The 17,781-nt window shown below is 34.2% G+C and overlaps 1 protein-coding gene across 3 annotated transcripts in view; it reads right to left on the bottom strand.

Moving 5' to 3' along the window:
* Positions 1 to 207: 207 nt before the first annotated feature.
* Positions 208 to 17,781, bottom strand: part of LOC130893839 (formin-2-like) — a 49,959-nt gene continuing 32,385 nt past the window's right edge. For 2 of the 3 annotated variants that reach the window (XM_057800255.1, XM_057800257.1), the window contains 6 exons: positions 17,679 to 17,705; positions 12,849 to 13,231; positions 7,836 to 8,045; positions 5,485 to 5,809; positions 2,165 to 2,462; positions 208 to 444 (listed from right to left, as the gene is read on the bottom strand). In XM_057800255.1, the coding sequence (XP_057656238.1) occupies positions 321 to 444; positions 2,165 to 2,462; positions 5,485 to 5,809; positions 7,836 to 8,045; positions 12,849 to 13,231; positions 17,679 to 17,705 (1,367 nt within the window). In that variant the 3' untranslated portion in view covers positions 208 to 320. The remainder of the gene's footprint in view (positions 445 to 2,164; positions 2,463 to 5,484; positions 5,810 to 7,835; positions 8,046 to 12,848; positions 13,232 to 17,678; positions 17,706 to 17,781) is intronic. The other variant, XM_057800256.1, reaches the window with a different exon arrangement.

Below are 17,781 nucleotides of genomic sequence, written 5' to 3'. Positions count from 1 at the left end.
AGTTTTGTGTATCCAAATTGAAAAAACTAGTTAGTACCGGCAAGTGGAACAGAAAATCGGGTATGAGCCGGAAGCTTGTATGACATGTGTGCTCAATCATACCAATACCGATCCGATCAAATCGGAGTCGATCGAAAGTGTGATCCAGCCTTATCTATAGTTTCCTGGTTGGTAGTCGTGGAGTTAATCAGTGAATAAAAAACATAATTAAAAAAATAAAATCTATTTTTCTTATATGTAAACTTCTGGAACATTGTAACAATGCATACAAGTAAAATATTCGAAATAAATAAATAAAAAAATATATAACATAAAACAAATCACGTATTGTTTTGAAGCTTTTGTTTCACTCTTTTTATCTTGGCTTTCAGTCCGTTTTCTCTCTCTTTAATTTTCCTTATTTCTGATAATCTTTCTTGTTCTTTTCTTCTTATTTCTTGAATTCTGAAACAACAATTTTTAGATTAATATTAACACGCTTTTATTTGTTTAACATAAATTTGTAACTGACTTTTCAACGGCTGCCAAGATGCAATTGTTGGTTCCAAAATTTAGAGACAAGTAGTATTGAAAAAAAGAAGAGAGTTAACTCCACTTTCCGTTCGTCAATTTAGCAATCCAGCGAATTGTCAAAATCAACCGATGTTTATTTACAAATGGCCGCCTTGGAATTCTTTTGTCGTAAGTTTCTATTTGGTTTGTGAGGTTATTTGTTGGATTTTAGACCCTATTATTTCTAGTTTTATTGCGAATAGGCTTTTTAAAGAGTTACTACTCAAATAAATGCGAAATTTCGGGAACGTGGCTTAGTTGTGCTTTTTTTTTCGACTATACTATATTGTACTTAGTGTAGGTAAACGGAAAATCAGCAAAATTCAACTGAAGCTCTTTTAATCTAATGGAAGCTTCAAGTTTTTTGTCCTTGTACTTTTCGGCTACCACCCAGACCAAAGTGGTTAAAAATGTGTAGAATGGGAAAGACAAGGAAGGCTAAGGGTAGGACCGCGTGGAAAATAAAAGTGACAAGGTAGAATAAAGAAGCAATTGAGATTGATCGACACGCAAAGAAGATTCCGAAAGACTTACACGGCTGAACACCACAAGTGGTGCACAATGCACAGCCATATAAGTTTGTGTTTTCAGTGACATTGCTTATCCTATGCCATATATACGGCCTCCCACTTGATTTCTCTAAATACGATACTTCTAGCATTCGCCACAGATGTTCTCTGATGATTTCTACCCGAGAGCTGAAAGAAGAAGGGAAATGTCCAGATTAAAGTGGATAAAATCCTCCCATTTGAAGATTTCTCCAAATTTGATACTTCTAGACTTCACCACAGATATCTTCTGATCATTTTATCCGAGAGGTGGAAGAAAAAGGGAAATATTGAGATCAAAGGGGGTAAAAGAAGTAAAGGGAGACCGGAGTAAAATGAGAAAGTTAAGACCAAGAACACGACAGCTTGCAAAATAATTGGGGACAAAGTAGGATAAATAGGTAATGGGGATTGATCCATTTCGCAAAAAGGATTCAGAAAGTTTAACGCAGCTCGACCCTACAAAGGGTGAACAACCATGGAAGATTGTTCGGTACTTTCAGACTTTAACACAGATATTTTTCAATCATTTTTATCTTGGAAGGTAGGAAAAGAAGTGGAAAACCCAGAGCCAAGTAGTCAAAAGCAGTAGGAACGGACCTATATAGAATGGGAAAGAAAAGTTCAAGGATAAGACGGCGTAGAATGTGTTACTTCTAGGCTTTACCACAGTTGCGTTTCAATCATTTTTATGCCCTCAAAAGATCGTCAAACATTTATTTAGGGAAAGTTAGGAAAATCCTCTCAAATGTGACTATAAAGTTTTAGGTTGCTTCAAATAACTTCAAAGACCAAGATCATTTAGTAACAAAGAACTATGAGTAAGCTTTTTTTATACAAGTGATACATTATTTAGTGTAGATCCTGGAAACGAAGCAAAAAGGGCCTCCCTAAGGTCCATAATAGTCCTCTGTTGATGTACCTCGGATGTACCTATACGAGTAGTTTGAGTTATGCTTAATATTCATCTGATTTAATTCTCTCAGAGTATTTCAAATTTAGAAAAATTACTTGCTAGAAACCACCCCGTATAATCTCTTCAAACTTAATTAAGTTGCACTTACTTTTCTTTTTCTAGCCTCATCAGCTCCTTCTTGAAAATATTTTTGAAATCATCACAGAAAGGCAACCACAGTTCGAAGAACAGATTAGGTGAAAACGTTTCCAAACTTCCGGTTTTCGGTTTGAATAAATAAAATTTCATAACGGCAATAAATTGCGTATGGCACTCTTCTAAATTTTCCCATTCGGCTGTCAGCTGTTTTTTAGAATAATCTAGAAATACTGTTATTTTGTCTTTGAACGGCTGGACATTTTCTGGTGTCGAAGTTTCTATTATCCTTTGAGATTTTTGCTCGCACACTGTAAAAAAAAATCGTCAAAATTATTATAAGAAGTGATTGACTTTTGGATTAATATTGTCAGCAGCTTTTCAAGTCTATTGTGATTTTTTACACCAGTAGAAATCTAATGAAATCTAATTATCTGATATAAGACAACCAATTATTACCAAACAAATCCCATGGGCAATATTATGTGATGATTTGGTTGTTAAACTGACGAAAATATCAATAGAATACTCCTGAAGAATCATCACTCAATACAAAAAGGAAGAGAAGTCGTAGAACGATGGATCAAGTGAATATAGTGGTCGTGGCAATATTTGGATCTTTCCGGAAACTGATAACTGCATCACAATGAAAACTTTGGAAGGTTGAAACGATTTAGCGGTTGTTATTCAAGTCGTCTGATAACATTCGAACCATTAATTGACATTATTGGTGGATAGGGTGCATACACGCTGCTCGTTTGTGTGAATGACCACCTCTACCAGTTTTCCTTCACGCGCTTCGTCTTCCGCGCTTTCAAGGCTTCTTTTCAACATTTCATGTCAATAGAATACTCCTGAAGAATCATCACCAAACACAAAAAGGAAGGGAAGTCGTAGAGCGATGGATCAAATGAATACATAGGTCGTGGCAATATTTTGATCTCTCCGGAAAATGATAATAATAATAGAATCGAAGATATAAAAAATTAGCGTTTACAGGAAAAAAAGCATTTATGTAATGTTAGAAAGTATCAATTAGATAGAAATCGGAAGAATTGGCATTGATTTTAAAGGATTGGGCCGTGAACATGTGCAGAAAAGATGATACAGAATTTATAGGAGCTACGGTAAAAAATATGTGGAGCCTAACAAGTTAGCTGTAATGTTATAAAGAAATAAAAGTTCTCATTGATCCATTCAAATTTTCTATAGCATTAAGCTCCGTAGAACAAACGAAAATGATAAATTTATGAAATGAAGATAGCCCTGAAGGGTTGCAAAGGAAATTCAACACATTATTTTGACGAGGTGGAAAAGCTGCTGGCTGCTTGAGTGACTTTTTTTATATGGAATCAAACAACTATGGTCCTGTAACTGATATATAACCCTGTATCCAACCCTTGTCAAGGTAGTTCGAGAATGCGTACTGAAAACTAATTTTTAATGGAAAACAATAACAGTAACGTTTGTCTTGCCAGATTTTTTAAATAATTGATGTCAAAAATTGAAATTAACAGATTATTTCTAAGAATAAATCATCACTGGAAATCCGAAAATGATCAATGGTATGATAATATACCCACTGGAAGAAATACAATTCAAAATTGCATAAAATCGTTTGCCGAAGCGATTAACTCGAATACCAACGAAAAAAAATTACTAATCATTCCAATAGATCGACCGCAGTTAGTCGATTGGCCAAAAGTGTTGTACAATTACGGGTCACCAAAATGCCACTTCAATAAAAATTAATAGTTGGTTGAAACTAATTGGAAAAAGATAAAAATGTGATATAAATAAGATAAAAAATAATTTACGGGTGGTATGAGGTCGATTAGGAGAGGGAGTGAGTTTTAAAGGGTAGAAAACGGTTTATTCCGATTAAAACTCTTCTTGTATATTGACCATCATAATCAAATTATTAACAGCATGTTTGTTGTAAGTACATCTTCAACAGTTTAGAAACTAACACATCTGTATGTTCACTTAAATTTTCTAATTGGATAGTTGCACCTTCGAATAAATTGTTTTTGATCTGTATTTTTTCTATAATTATCAAAAAATTCTCTCTCCAAATAACCTTCGAACAACTTTCTCAAACTTAAGGCTACTGATGATAACCAAAAACAACGTATTTCAAGGTCGCTTAGGAGCAACTGATTTTTTAAGTAGCATTGGACACTTTTTACATATGGAAGAAAAATATTCAACACACTGTTTACTTTACTAACACACCAATAAAATTGCCCCGTCATGTGTTTCGAGAACCAGGTTATCATCTTCAGAGACTGAAGGTGAAATAAAACTTATTAAACCTTTGTGATTTTTTTGTAACAATCTGAATGAGATCGTACAGAATCTATACGGACTTTTTTTTCGCTTTTACTCATTATACTATTACGGTTACATCTTTACATAAGTACCATACTAACGAAATAATAAACGACTTTATACAGAGCGTTATATTATAGAAAGTTTATTTCAATAGTTCGTTTTTTGTTGCAAGTTGTACATGCAAAATGTTTGAGATTCATAAAAAAATAGTTTGTTGAACTAATGTGACACAGTTTTCAGTTGAATAACACAAGTCAACAAAAAAAATATTTTTTTGCGCATGGGTTTTTAGTTAAAAAGATCGTATCCGAAAACCTAAACGTAGAAATTTTTATGTTTTCACAAGTATTTTGCCATATACAGACAGTTTTAAATCGTCGTGGGACACCCTGTATTCTACCATCTATTAGATCTCATGATAGTTAAAGCGTGCCTCACGAAACAATGAAAAGGACATGTCTTCGACAGATTTCAGACTTTCAGGTGGCTGAAACTTTGTGCGAACCTGGACAGAGAAAATCAATCAAGAGCCGTAATTCGATTGACAGTGATATTAAGGCTAAAAAGTAAGACACTGGCCAGTTTAGTCAGAAAAAAGGATTAGGTTAGGTTAGGTTAAGTGGACATGAGTCTCGCAAACCATTTTCGAGAAATAAGCTTGCTTGCTTCAAATATTTCCACACCACATTGAAAGAAAGAAATATTAGCTCGATGTGACAGATATGTCACCTATTCTCCTGTTAGTAATGAAAAAATAATATTTTTCTCCATTTTAAAAGAAAACAGAGTAAATTGAATAAATCGTGGTAATTCGATACGTAATTGGAAGTCTACAAGGTATCACAACACAAGAAAAGTCTTTTAAACATTTCATAATGTAGAAAATATAATAAATTTTGATTTTACATATTCAGAATTGATATTTAGAGCTCCTTTGACGCTTAAATGACACGTTACGCGTTTTTAATCTGTATATATATGAAATATCTTTATACTCACATTCCAGCTGCTTTTGTAATTTGCGTAAATCAGCTCTGACTTCGTCAAAATTAACCGAAGCAGCTCTTCGGATATCTCCGGGTTCAGGTACTGGTAGAGGAAGTACTGATTCAAAAGGATTCTCAATTTTTTTCATATAAACAGTTACTATATAATGTAATAAAGTTATTTTGGAATCATTAGATTTTACATCTTTTAGCTTCGACAAAATTTCCAAACCAAAACCGTCTGCTTGACCTCGTGACATATTTCCACCGTTCATATAATTTCCTAGGGTTAATATTATTGCCATTACTTCTTTTAGGTCTTGGTTGTTGATTAGAAACTGTAAATGTAAGAGATGTATCGTTGTTAAGAGAACAGTTATGATCAATAAGTTTGGGTTTGGTCTATAGTATCTACGCTATCCATGACGAACGGTTTGTTTTGCATATTTCTACAGATAAAAAGGATGTTTCATTTCCACGCCTCAATTTAAACATGTTGTAACTTGTTGAAACTAAACTCTAATTCTATGAAGAGTTCCTATAATAAATATTATGGACTAAGATAAATGTTAAATTGTTAAGACATTATTGGACACAAAAGCTCGAAGCAGCAGTAGCAGTAAGTTAAATATGTGAAATTGAAAGGAAGACATAGTTAATGAGTGATTAGCGCACTCTCTTGGACTTTCTAAAGATACTATGCATCAAAATTTGAAATCATTAGGTAACATTCATTGTCTTCTACTACTAATTAACCTAGAATCAAGCGAATTGTCCAGTAGGGGTATATGAACAGGTAATTGTCTTGCCGAAAGATGACCTTTATACTAAACGAATTGTTACTTGCAACGAAAAATGGAAAACACGGAAAAATAGATGGTTAGACTGAGGACGATTACCAGAACCCATCGCTGAAGAGGTCAATTCTATGTCTGATGAAATTATGAAGGTTTATTCAACTTCGAAATCATTCAAGATGGTCGAGCTATCAAAGCCGAGGTATATAGCGGACAGCTGATGGGAATGTATGAGGTTTTATTGGAAAAATTTTCAGATTTATTTAACCAAAATGTAGTTATCTCACAACAAGACAATGTTAAGCCAAATACTGCGAAAAATACGTGGAGGAAGATCGAAAAACGTGGTATCAAGTCAAAATACAATCTTTTATCTATTGTTACTGATAGTATAATATTATATAGTACTTAACCAGTCATTGTTTGTGTAACATCCTTGCCTATTATAGTTCTTCCAATATCAATTGCAGAATACAGTTATGCGAAGAATAATCAATAATTCATAAAAACGCACTTCTATTGGCCGAAGATGTCGGAAGGCGTATGTACACAATTTCTTCGAAATCTTTCTGCTAGATAGTCTGCGATAAGCAGTGGCGTTACTCGGTAAGATTTTTTTAATTCATAAATTTCTTTAATTAAATAGAAATATGGCGTTCGTTACACCATGGGCAAATGAAGACAATGAAATTGTACAGTGAAGTGAGCATGAGGACAGGTATTAATTTAATAATAAAGATTTAGATATACAAACACAGCCAGTTATTTTAAATATATTCGAATGTTAGAAAAAGGAAAATTTTCAGTAATCTGGTATTAACTTGAAGAAGTGGTATGGCATGGCGTGTGCCATACCCGGGACTTAATGATGATTGATTGTGTTAATAGAAACATTGAATTCAGTCAAAATTTGATATTTGCGATAATTTATATAGAAATTGTTCGGTTTTATCCAGAGAGTTGGTGTGGATCATTTACAAAACAAAAAATATGTAAAGAAAAACTGAAATCAGTTGTTAAAGCTACTCAAGATGTTGTACGTAGGAGAATTTATACTTTATTTAACTGGAAAATTATCCAGAATACAATTATACCAGTTCAGAAACATTACGTCCAATTTTTTTTAGCATGTGGTTTTAAACACAAAAAACTGATGGCGCTAACCGAATCGTCAATGATTGTGCGATGGCGACAAGATTATTTGAATCAGATAAAAGACTACCGAAGTTCTAATAGACGAATGGGGTACAAAAAGGGTCTCAGATTACGTCTGGTACCCGGTTTAAACCAAACTCCCTTACAGGCAGGTACATTTTACTCGTCTGTTACGTTTTATAATATAATATTCCGTTGTAGCCTGTTAAATATGATAAATTATATAAAATATAGAGTCTTATAATCTTGGAAATATTGATTTAACTAAATTTTAACTTGCATAGTATAGTGTTAACTTTAAAAAGTGGTATCGCATTGACGTGTGCCATACCCGGGACTTACTTAATGACTTAAAATGTTGTGTAAGTAAATGGAAATGATTCAAATATGAAAAAATTATCAATCTACTCACATCACAGGTTGTTTTGATATTGGTCAAAGTATGACTGATTGTGTTAATAGAATCATCGAATTCGATTTGGAACATAAGGCAGGATATTCGTTCGGCAAAATTTGATATTTGCGATAATTCATATAGAAATTGTTCAGGTTTATCCAGAGGAATTTTAGGCGATGACTCCAAATGTGATTTTATCATTTCGAGCTCCTCCGCATTCGCCCTCTACAAATAAAAACAAACTATGATAAAAATATTCAAAGGAAGTATTTTAATTTTAAAACCATATATTGCTCATATTAAGAGAATTATTTTATTTCTCACGGCATTTTATCGATATAAATTTCGTCGCTCTAATAATTAATTGATCGATATCCGTTTTTGTAGGCTAAGAAACACTTCAGTTGAAGTTGCAACTCAAAATACTTTGTTCCTAAATTTGTAATCATTTTCAAAACAACTTGTTGATGGTAACGGAATAGCAAAATCAACATCAGAATCAAGAAATTTGGAATGTGGATTAGATATAAAAGTAGAAAGAATCAAACTGAAAAATATGAAGGAAAACAAGGCACTTGGACCTGATGAACTACCGATAGAACTATTTAAATTGTTTGAGGAAGACCAATTCTAATTACTGGCAAATCTTTTCAATACTATTCAAATTGGTTAACATCCGTTTTCATAACAATCCCCAAGAAAACAAATGCCCGAAAATTCGTAAAATATCGGACTACATTACTAATTAATCACACGCTCAAGACTTTCTTGAAAGTTATACACAATAGAATTTATCAAAAACTGGAGGAGGGTACGAATGACACTTAATTTGGTTTTATAAGTGGACTTGGTACTCTAGATGCCCTTTTTAGTTCAAATCTATGCCTTGATGTTAACAGAGAAGTTCATACGTGCTTTATTGATTACGAGAAGGCTTTTGGTAGAGTCCGACATGAAGAATTGACACAGATACTGAAAGAAAAACAAATAAATTACAGAGACCTCAAAATAATAGTAATACCTCATCATAACCAGATAAAAAAGATGAATATAGAGGGAGACCTAACAAAAGAAATACATATAAAACGTGGGGTAAGGCAGGGTTGCATAGTTATTATCCAGGAAGCACTAGTACAAAGGAAGCGGGGATTCGAGTGAATGGAGTCCCAGTTAATAACATAAAAAACGCTGACCACACATTCTTAATAGCGGAGGACCTTCAAAGAATTACAAAAAACTTAAGAAGAGTCAGCGAGCAGTATGGGCTAAACATGAATTTAAATAAAACTGAGTAGATGCACTTTTCGAAAATGCAAGATCAGAATGCATAGTTCTTCTTCTTTTTCTTTTTTAGATCTCATGATCTGTTAGTTTTGTATCAGTTCCTGGGAGGTTGACTGCCAGCTGTTCATCCATCTCTTAGGTGATCGTCTGGGTTTTCTTTTCCCTATTGGTTTCCCTTCAAGTACGATGCGTGGCAGTCTACTCTCTTCCACTCTTCTCATGTGGGCGTACTAGTATCTATTTCTTTGTCTTCCTCCATCTTACCATGTCTTGCACATTGTTCCCAGATGTCAGTCTTCCTGATTCGATCTACTCTTGTTTTTCCCACTATAGTCCTGAGCGTTTTTATTTCGGCTACCCGAAGCATGCTTTTCGTATTGTTGGTTTCCTCTCTGGTTTCTATTCCGTATGTCATGATTGGCCTGATACAAGTCTTATAGATCCTAATCTTGCTATCCTTTCGCATGTATTCGTTCGCCCATATTATCTGCCTCAAGCGTCTCGATTTGGCAGTCGCTTCGTTGATTTGGTTTCTTAGGTCCCTCACTGGGTCGTGATAACTCGACAGGTACATGCCATGTATTTAAATTGTGAGACTTTTTCGATGATTTTGTCCTGAACTACCAACTTACATTGTACGGGCTCTTCAGCAAAGGTTTTGCTTGTCGTTTTTTCTGTGGATATGGTCATGTTCATCGCTTGGCTGATCCGGCAGAATTTGTGTAGTTGTCTCTGTAGGTCGTTCTGCGTTTCCGCGAAAATAGCTGCATATTCGACTGCTGATTCTTTTATTCTGTCCCATTCGGTGTCCCATATTTAGTGTTGATACTTATTCTATAATTCTGGCCATTATGAGATTAAACAGAAATGGGCTGAGGCTGTCGCCCTGCCTGATGCCTCCTGGTGTTGGTATCTCTTCCGTATCTCGTATTGATACGGCGGACTGCTCTTACCATGGTGTCTGGCGTTTCTTTCGATATCAGTATATTTATAATGTCGAAGAGATGGACCCTATCAAATGCCTTGGTTCGATCGACGAGGCAGACATACGCTGGTATATTAAATTCGATCAATTTTTCTTTTAGTTGTTTAATAATGAATACGGCGTTGGTCGTGGATCTGTTTCGTCTGAAACCTTGTTGTTCTTTCCTGTTCGTTATTTGTGTTTCAAGTCTTTCCTTTAAAATGCTAGTGAAGAATTTCGTGCTTTTGTTCAGCAGCGTAGTTGTCTGGGTGCGTCATCTGTCCTTTCTTAAATATAGGAATAGTTATACTTTTGTACCATTCCGTAGGTATTTCCGAGGTCTCTAAAATTTTGTTATAGAGAATTTTTAAATGTTTACCTAGCTCGGGACTGGCATATTTTAGAAGTTCGTTTGGGATGAGGTGTGCTCCGGGGGCTTTTCAGTTTTTTTTTTATTTTTACCATTACCTATTGTTGGTTCAGTGATATTTGATGATTTGTCGAGTAGTTTTGTATGCATATGGCTTCTTCGGTGTTATAAAGTTTCCTAAAGTATCTTTCCCATACGTCTTTGGTGACTCCTTTCGTTTGCACAACTTCGTTTGTTGGCTTTTTCCTTCTCTTGAGCATCTTCTACATTTTCTCCTGTGCTCCATATAGATTATGTAATCTTGTTTTATGACTTTGATTCTGGCATTCTGGCATGGTTACAAATTGGAAATAACCACATTGAAAAAGGACAGGAATACAAATATCTAGGGACTTGGATAAATTCGAAAAAAGACAGAACTGAAGAAATAGGCAGCTACTTTAAACAAAGCAATAATGGAGAAACTGGAAGCCTTTGAAACGTGGATATTGAGAAGAATACTACGAATATCATGGACAGATAGAATCGCAAATGAACAAGTAAAAGCAGGCAAATTGAAGTACTTCGGTCATGTTAATAGGGGACAACGGTACGATTCATTATGCAGGGAAAAATAGAGGAAAAAAGATAAGTATAAGACGACGAAGACACTTATGGGAGTGGTTTAACGTTTAAAGTTTGAAGCAACTGTGAATGAATTACAAAATATAAGAATAATATTCGCATTTTGACTTTCTGAGTAATTACTTAAATAATTAGATTTTTATCAAATCAAATCACAAATTAATTCCAGCAACATGTGAACTAGAAACCTAAACCACCTTGACCATATAAAGTTTGGCATTATGGATCAACCAAATGGTTTCCTTGTTATATTCTCTTGAAATGATGTTTGTTTCAATCCCAATGACCCCTCAGTGTGTGCAAACGAGATTTCGGGAGTAATCTTGGCAGGTATGGAAGCCTATATTCCTCAATCCTTCAAGTGCTTTGCAAACAAGAATTCATAGTCTGATAAAAACTTCACTAGAGCAGTCAACAACCAAAATGCTGCTTATCGCAAGAGCGTTCAAATCCTAGTGCCGAAAATTATGTTTTCTCGAAAAATACCTGCATAGATGCTTTCCTTTTAAGGATATAATGAGAGAATGAAAAACAAACTTCTGAAATGCCTGAACGGATATAGGTCTTTTTGGTCTGTAACAAAATTCCCTTATTGACTGGAGAGGATGGGTTAATCGCAGTCACTGCAAAAGAGAAGACGGACCAGTTGGATCGAAAATTTCCTTCAAATTCAACTCTTGATTCTCAACTCAACGCCGTAAAAACTACCACCCAGTCTGCCTGGAATTTGTTCATTCATAGCAGAAATAGAATGTCGACAGCTAGATGTGACAAAAGTTCTCAAAGGCTTAAAAATCAATAAAGCCACTGGTCCGGATAGAATATCGCCAATTGTATTGAGGAGCTCTCTTTCCTGCAGATTGGAAACTGGAAACTGATACAAAAAGGAAAGGAGCCGGTTCCTCACAACTACCGTCCGATTGATTAGGTCCCAACCATTACTAAGGTGCTAATGGAGAAAATCACTAACTATCAAATCTTCAGATATATTGAGTCTACTAACATCATCAGCGACCATCGATACGGCTTTCGTGAACATAGATCAACCAGAGATATAGAGAGAAATCCCGAGACAGGGTTTGGCATAACTTCTAAATAAATTAAGATCGTATGGTTTGTCGTCATCACTCAAATACTGGCTTAGTAGCTTTCTCAAAAAGCGATCCATCCAAGTCGCTATCGATAGACATATGATGTCCCCCAACGATGCATCTTGTTAACCACTCGATCTCTCTCTTGTATATCGACAAAACTGCGAACCCGATCTATATACCAATCTTGAAAACATTCTGGAGTGAGATGAAAGCATTCTGATTTAATGTTTTGCAGCAAAGACGCAGGTTGCTGTCTTTATAAAGAACGCTTGCACTGCTGCTGAGGATTTGGTCCTGTCTGAACATAAAAAATCACCTTCACCGCAAATTCGCTTGTTGAGTGTTGAGGTTGGAGGCAATATGTCCTAGCATAGTCACGTGGTCGATTTAGGTAAGGTAGCTTCTCAAAAACTTGGAAACTCTCTTCAAGACCAAGAAGCTATATATTCATTCCTCAACAAGGCCCAAACTCGTCCATCTTTGGAGTAATGCTCGCACATTTGGAGCTCGGCATCCAAGCATATTCCTTCATATTGCATTGGAGAAATGCAACTATACGGAAGCTTAATATAAATATGCAATGGCACCTCCAGATGGCAGGCACCACTCCAACTACTTTTGTGGTTGCTTTTTACATAAAAAAAAATAATTAATCCATTCAATTATAATAAAATGGAGTAAATGGATCTTACCACTTCATATATTTGCTGAAGAGCTTCTAATCCAATAATAGAAGTATCAAAATTATAAATAGCATTCTCTATTTCCTGAACATCTGCTTTAAGACTTTGTGCTAAAATTCCAACGTTCTGGGATCTCTTACTATCCAATAATTTAACTGCCGCCGCTTTAGGTTTGTTATCTTCTTTTCTAATTGTCGGTTTTTTCGTTATCACTTGTCTAGAAAATAAATCAGTGAATTCCGGAATCTCGTTTATGGGGATTTCGTTGATTTCTTTCCATAGGGCATTCGGTCGATGTTCTTGTCCATCGCATTCATCAGCTGGTGCTATAATCCTCGTCCAATATAGAGGTTTCATTGGTACTGTTGGTGTAACTGCAGGTTTCCTTAAGACTGAAAGCGAAAGATATACTTGGAGAAAACAATCATTTCTAGTTTAGGTTGCTAGCAAAAAGCTATAAAACTAATCAAGTTGTTCTACCTTTTACTTTTTAACTATAAACATTTTCTATGGATAAGTTTTTTTATCCTACAAATTTCGTTGAACCTTTTATAAAACCTTGTAAACCAAGCCAACAGGCTATACACTATTTGAAAGTACGTCTCACTATATTTAAGCCACAATTAAAAATTCAAAACGCTTATTTTCACCTTTTGGGGGTCAAGAGGGGAATCTGACTTGATTATTAAATTAGTGCAGTTGTTTGGTGCGTGTAGGATTGCGGCCTGCGTGCGTTATTGTATTGTGTGTAGTACAGGCAAATTAAGGGATTTTGAGCAAAAACTTTTGGAAATTTTGGGGCTTGACAAAACTATGAGGAATTTAAAAAAAAACTGCCGTTACAGAAAATGTATAACACAAAATTTTATACAAAAAAATATAGTAGGTATTTGATAGTAACCTTAAAATTTTTATTATAAAATAGGTTTGAACGCTCAAAAATATTTTGAATTGCGAATAACTCGAAAATTACGGGGAATTAGAACAAAGTGTTGAAACAAAAATTATACAGCACAAAATTTTCTACACATTGCTCTGTACGAATTTTTCCTAACCTCAAAATTTTCATCGTAAAATGTGTTCATATATTCAAAAACATTTTGAATTGCGGATAACTCGAAAACTATGAGGAATTCGAAAAAAACTGCCATTACAAAAAATGTAGAACCCAAAATTTTATATAAAAAAGTATTGTAGGTATTTGTTCCTAACTTTAAAATTAGCATTATAAAATAGGTTTGAACGCTCAAAAATATTTTGCATGGCGAATAACTCGAAAATTACGAGGAATTCGAACAAAGTGTTGGAACAAAAATTATAGAGCACAAAATTTTCTACACATTGCTCTGTACGAATTTTTCCTAACCTTTTCATCAAAATTTTCATCGTAAAATGTGTTCATCTAGGTACTCAAAAACATCTTGAATTGCGGATAACTCGAAAATTATGAGGACTTCGACACAAACTGGCGGGACAAAAAATTTTGAGCACAAATGTCTGTACAAAAAAGGTTCCAATTTTTCCCAACCTCAAAATTCTCATTATAAAATAGGTTTGAATGCTCAAAAATATTTTGAATCGCGAATAACTCGAAAACTACGTAGAATTAAAAAAAAGAGTCGTCCCAAAACTTTAGAGCACAAAAGGAGGAAAATTTTTTGGAATATATATATACATATATATATATATATATATATATATATATATATATATATATATATATATATATTCATGAAAATATTGAAAATATTACGAACGACGAATCTTTCGTTGGATTCACTTGTTTATATGGCGAGTGATGTAATATATTAATTGAAACTGTGGATCGAACAGATCTGATTTTGATGATACTGATTCGGATAAGTCAGAAGACAATGTAGAAATCCCAGAAATTGTTGTTAACAACGAGAAAGACATATTGAATCAGAAGACAAAAGTAAAACTCAACCTAATATCAACCGGCGTTCATTGGCAAAGACGGCACTACCATTTGGTCTAAATATAAAATTTCCGGCCGTGGAATAACACCGAAATAAAATCTCAATTTAACGAAAGAATTTGGGATTCCAGATACTCTTCTAAATATCATTGTTACATATACCAATCAACACACACAAGCGAAACAGGAGAATGATCAAAGAGAAAGAAATTCCAAAACCATGAATTTACTTGAAGTTAAAGCATGGACTCGGCTTCTGTCCTCCTTGATGAATTTTGGAACAAAAATCATAATGGTGACCTTCATATATTCTTTTTAAATACCTAACCATAGATGAAAAACCAGAACCGTTCCGTGGAAGATATGGTCTGAGGTATTTGCATTGGTGAACGCAAAGATATTTTGTACCGTTAACTTGAAGGTAGCCCGATGGCTTTTTCGAAGTGTGCAACTCACCAAAAGACGTCGTTACCAGATTTTGTGAACCAATACATAAGCAACATTACAGCTACTTGAAAACCTGTAAAAAGATTTCCTGCACAGTCTAGCATATTTGCTTTTCAACAAACTGCTACGTTAGTATCATAAATACCAAAGAAAGGCAAGTATCGGTATAAGGTATTCATTCAATTGTAGCTTATAATAAGATGGCATGGGATGTATGTGTCAAGAAATACTGAAGATTCCCCATGGGAATTTTTTATACTAGGCTCAAGTAGGTGGCGTTAACAATTTTGTTGTCGATACTTCCACGACGCTGTGCCTTTTGAGACAAAAAGGAAAAATAGACCAAGATTTCATTGTACGAACAGTCATTACATGTTTGTCGTAACTTCTATCAATGAAGACGAAAGCGAATTAAATTATGACGCAATGCTCAGTTTTGTTTACTAAAATGGTTCATTTGTAATCTTCTTTCTACTTTATATGAGTTTATTATTGATTCTTAAGCTATCTGATCCTTTTTTTATCAAAAAAGTCTCTTTTATTACGGATTCAAAGTCCTCTTGCGACCTTTCAATACCTGGAAGTAAACGCCATCTGCGAAACGTTGAAAAGGGACAGTTTATAGGCTAGTTCAACTGGATTAACCCCTCAAGTTCGGAATTGTCTAAGCGTTTCATGAAATGAAAGATTGGATTTTTGTTTCTAGGACTTAACTACTCCAGCAACTCCCTTCGCAACCTTAATTGCGTATCTAAGAAATATCAGGATCTTGGTAAGAATATTCCTCTTCTTGATGAACAGAAAATGATTGGATGATTCAGGTATGGATGAGGAAGGAACTCCATATCATATAGTTACATAATACGTCTCCTTAACAAGCCAACGCAAAAATTGCTAGATTGTAGGTCTCATACGTACTCTGGAGGTCGCAGTATTAAAACATAATCCACAGTATTTTTGATTGCTTCTCGTTCAGGTGTTGATGGGCCCCAAAACGAGCGCAGCTTTCAGATAAGCTTCATTAGATTTAGTTTAAGAAATATACACAAAAAAAGGTAGAACAACTTATTTTTTTTAATTATAAAATAAAAGATATTTGAGTGAACGATGAAAATTGTAACGAAAACGTTGGTCATAAATTAAATCATATAATTTTCTTTAATTTCTCATTTATTAGACATTTTTATATATTAATGCATATAAATGTTCTTGATTTTAGATCTTTTCTGTTTCAAAATTAGTTTTTTTAATAATTTTTGGAAGATAATTTGATGTCACGACTTTTCTTAAAGTCTTTATCAAAATATTTTGATAAAGACTTAAAGAAAAGTCGAAACGTCAGATTTTTATCTGCTTTTAAAAAATTATTAAAAAAAAACAAATTTAAAACAGAAAAGACCTGAAATCAAGAACATTTAGATGCATTATTAGTTAAAAATTTCAGTTTCAGTATGAAAGGCGACATAAAGTGATTCGTCTTAAGCTTTTTCTATATCTTTTTATATAATTTCATATTTTATCTTGTAGCAAATATTTCACAGTGACAATCCAATGACAGTAATTCCACGTGTTCGTGGGATATTTCGTCAAAAGCGTGTTTTATAAGTTCTGATCTGAGTAGATTAGTTTCAGCTTCCTTACATCATCACTGTAGATATTAATTCCATATTCGACTAGTTAGTCTTTTATGCATCATATGAATAAAAAAAATCATGAAATTGACAACATCTAGATAAGGAAAAAGTGAAAATGATTTTCAGATTTGTAGGTACACCACTAGAGAGAGAATTTTAGAAAATATGAAATTAAGAGCAAATTTTTTTATCGTTTTTGTGTTCTACGTAATTAGTGACAGGCCTAGGTGTTAAAAATGTCGTTCACCATTTTTTATACATGAAATCATAGATATTGTTACGACATGATGGTTACCCGACACGTTATTCCATATATCTCAACATATTTGAGATAAACCACAACCTGATAGGTGGATAGGACGTGGAAGCTTATTTATTTAGCCACCCAGACATCCAGACCTAACTTTTATTTGTGGGACCAAATAAAAGATCCCTTTCGCACCAATGATATCATTGAAATAAAACGACAGACAATACCAATTATTTCAGTGGCAGAAATTGAAAATTCTGTCATATCCAACGGTCAGCGACATCTATAAAAAATGATGAACGACACTTAGGATGCCACAAATTACATAGCTATTCATCTAATTTGTTGATTATTAGATTTGTTGCATGATTCATTTGATGATTGGTTCTCATGTTAATAAAATCATCTCTACCGGTACAGGTACTGTCCTGAGGAATAGTTAAATTAAATTCATGACCTACTTTCTCGTTACACTCTGTATATTTCGTAAGAAGAGTTCCATAGTTTTGTGAATGATGCCAAAAGCAAATCAAGCGGTTTAAATGAAAAATAAAAAAAATACGCCTTACCTAAGCCTATCGGAGCGGTGGGGATCTCTATTTAAACATAAAGGGGTATAGAGATGCATTCTCAGTACTACAACTTAGAAAATATAAAAAAACAACATAAATG

The sequence above is a fragment of the Diorhabda carinulata genome, chromosome 5 (assembly GCF_026250575.1).
Source record: "Diorhabda carinulata isolate Delta chromosome 5, icDioCari1.1, whole genome shotgun sequence".
Classification (NCBI taxonomy): domain Eukaryota; kingdom Metazoa; phylum Arthropoda; class Insecta; order Coleoptera; family Chrysomelidae; genus Diorhabda; species Diorhabda carinulata.
The sequence above is the reverse complement of the archived record's forward strand: the minus strand, read 5'-3'. Positions and strand labels throughout refer to the sequence as shown.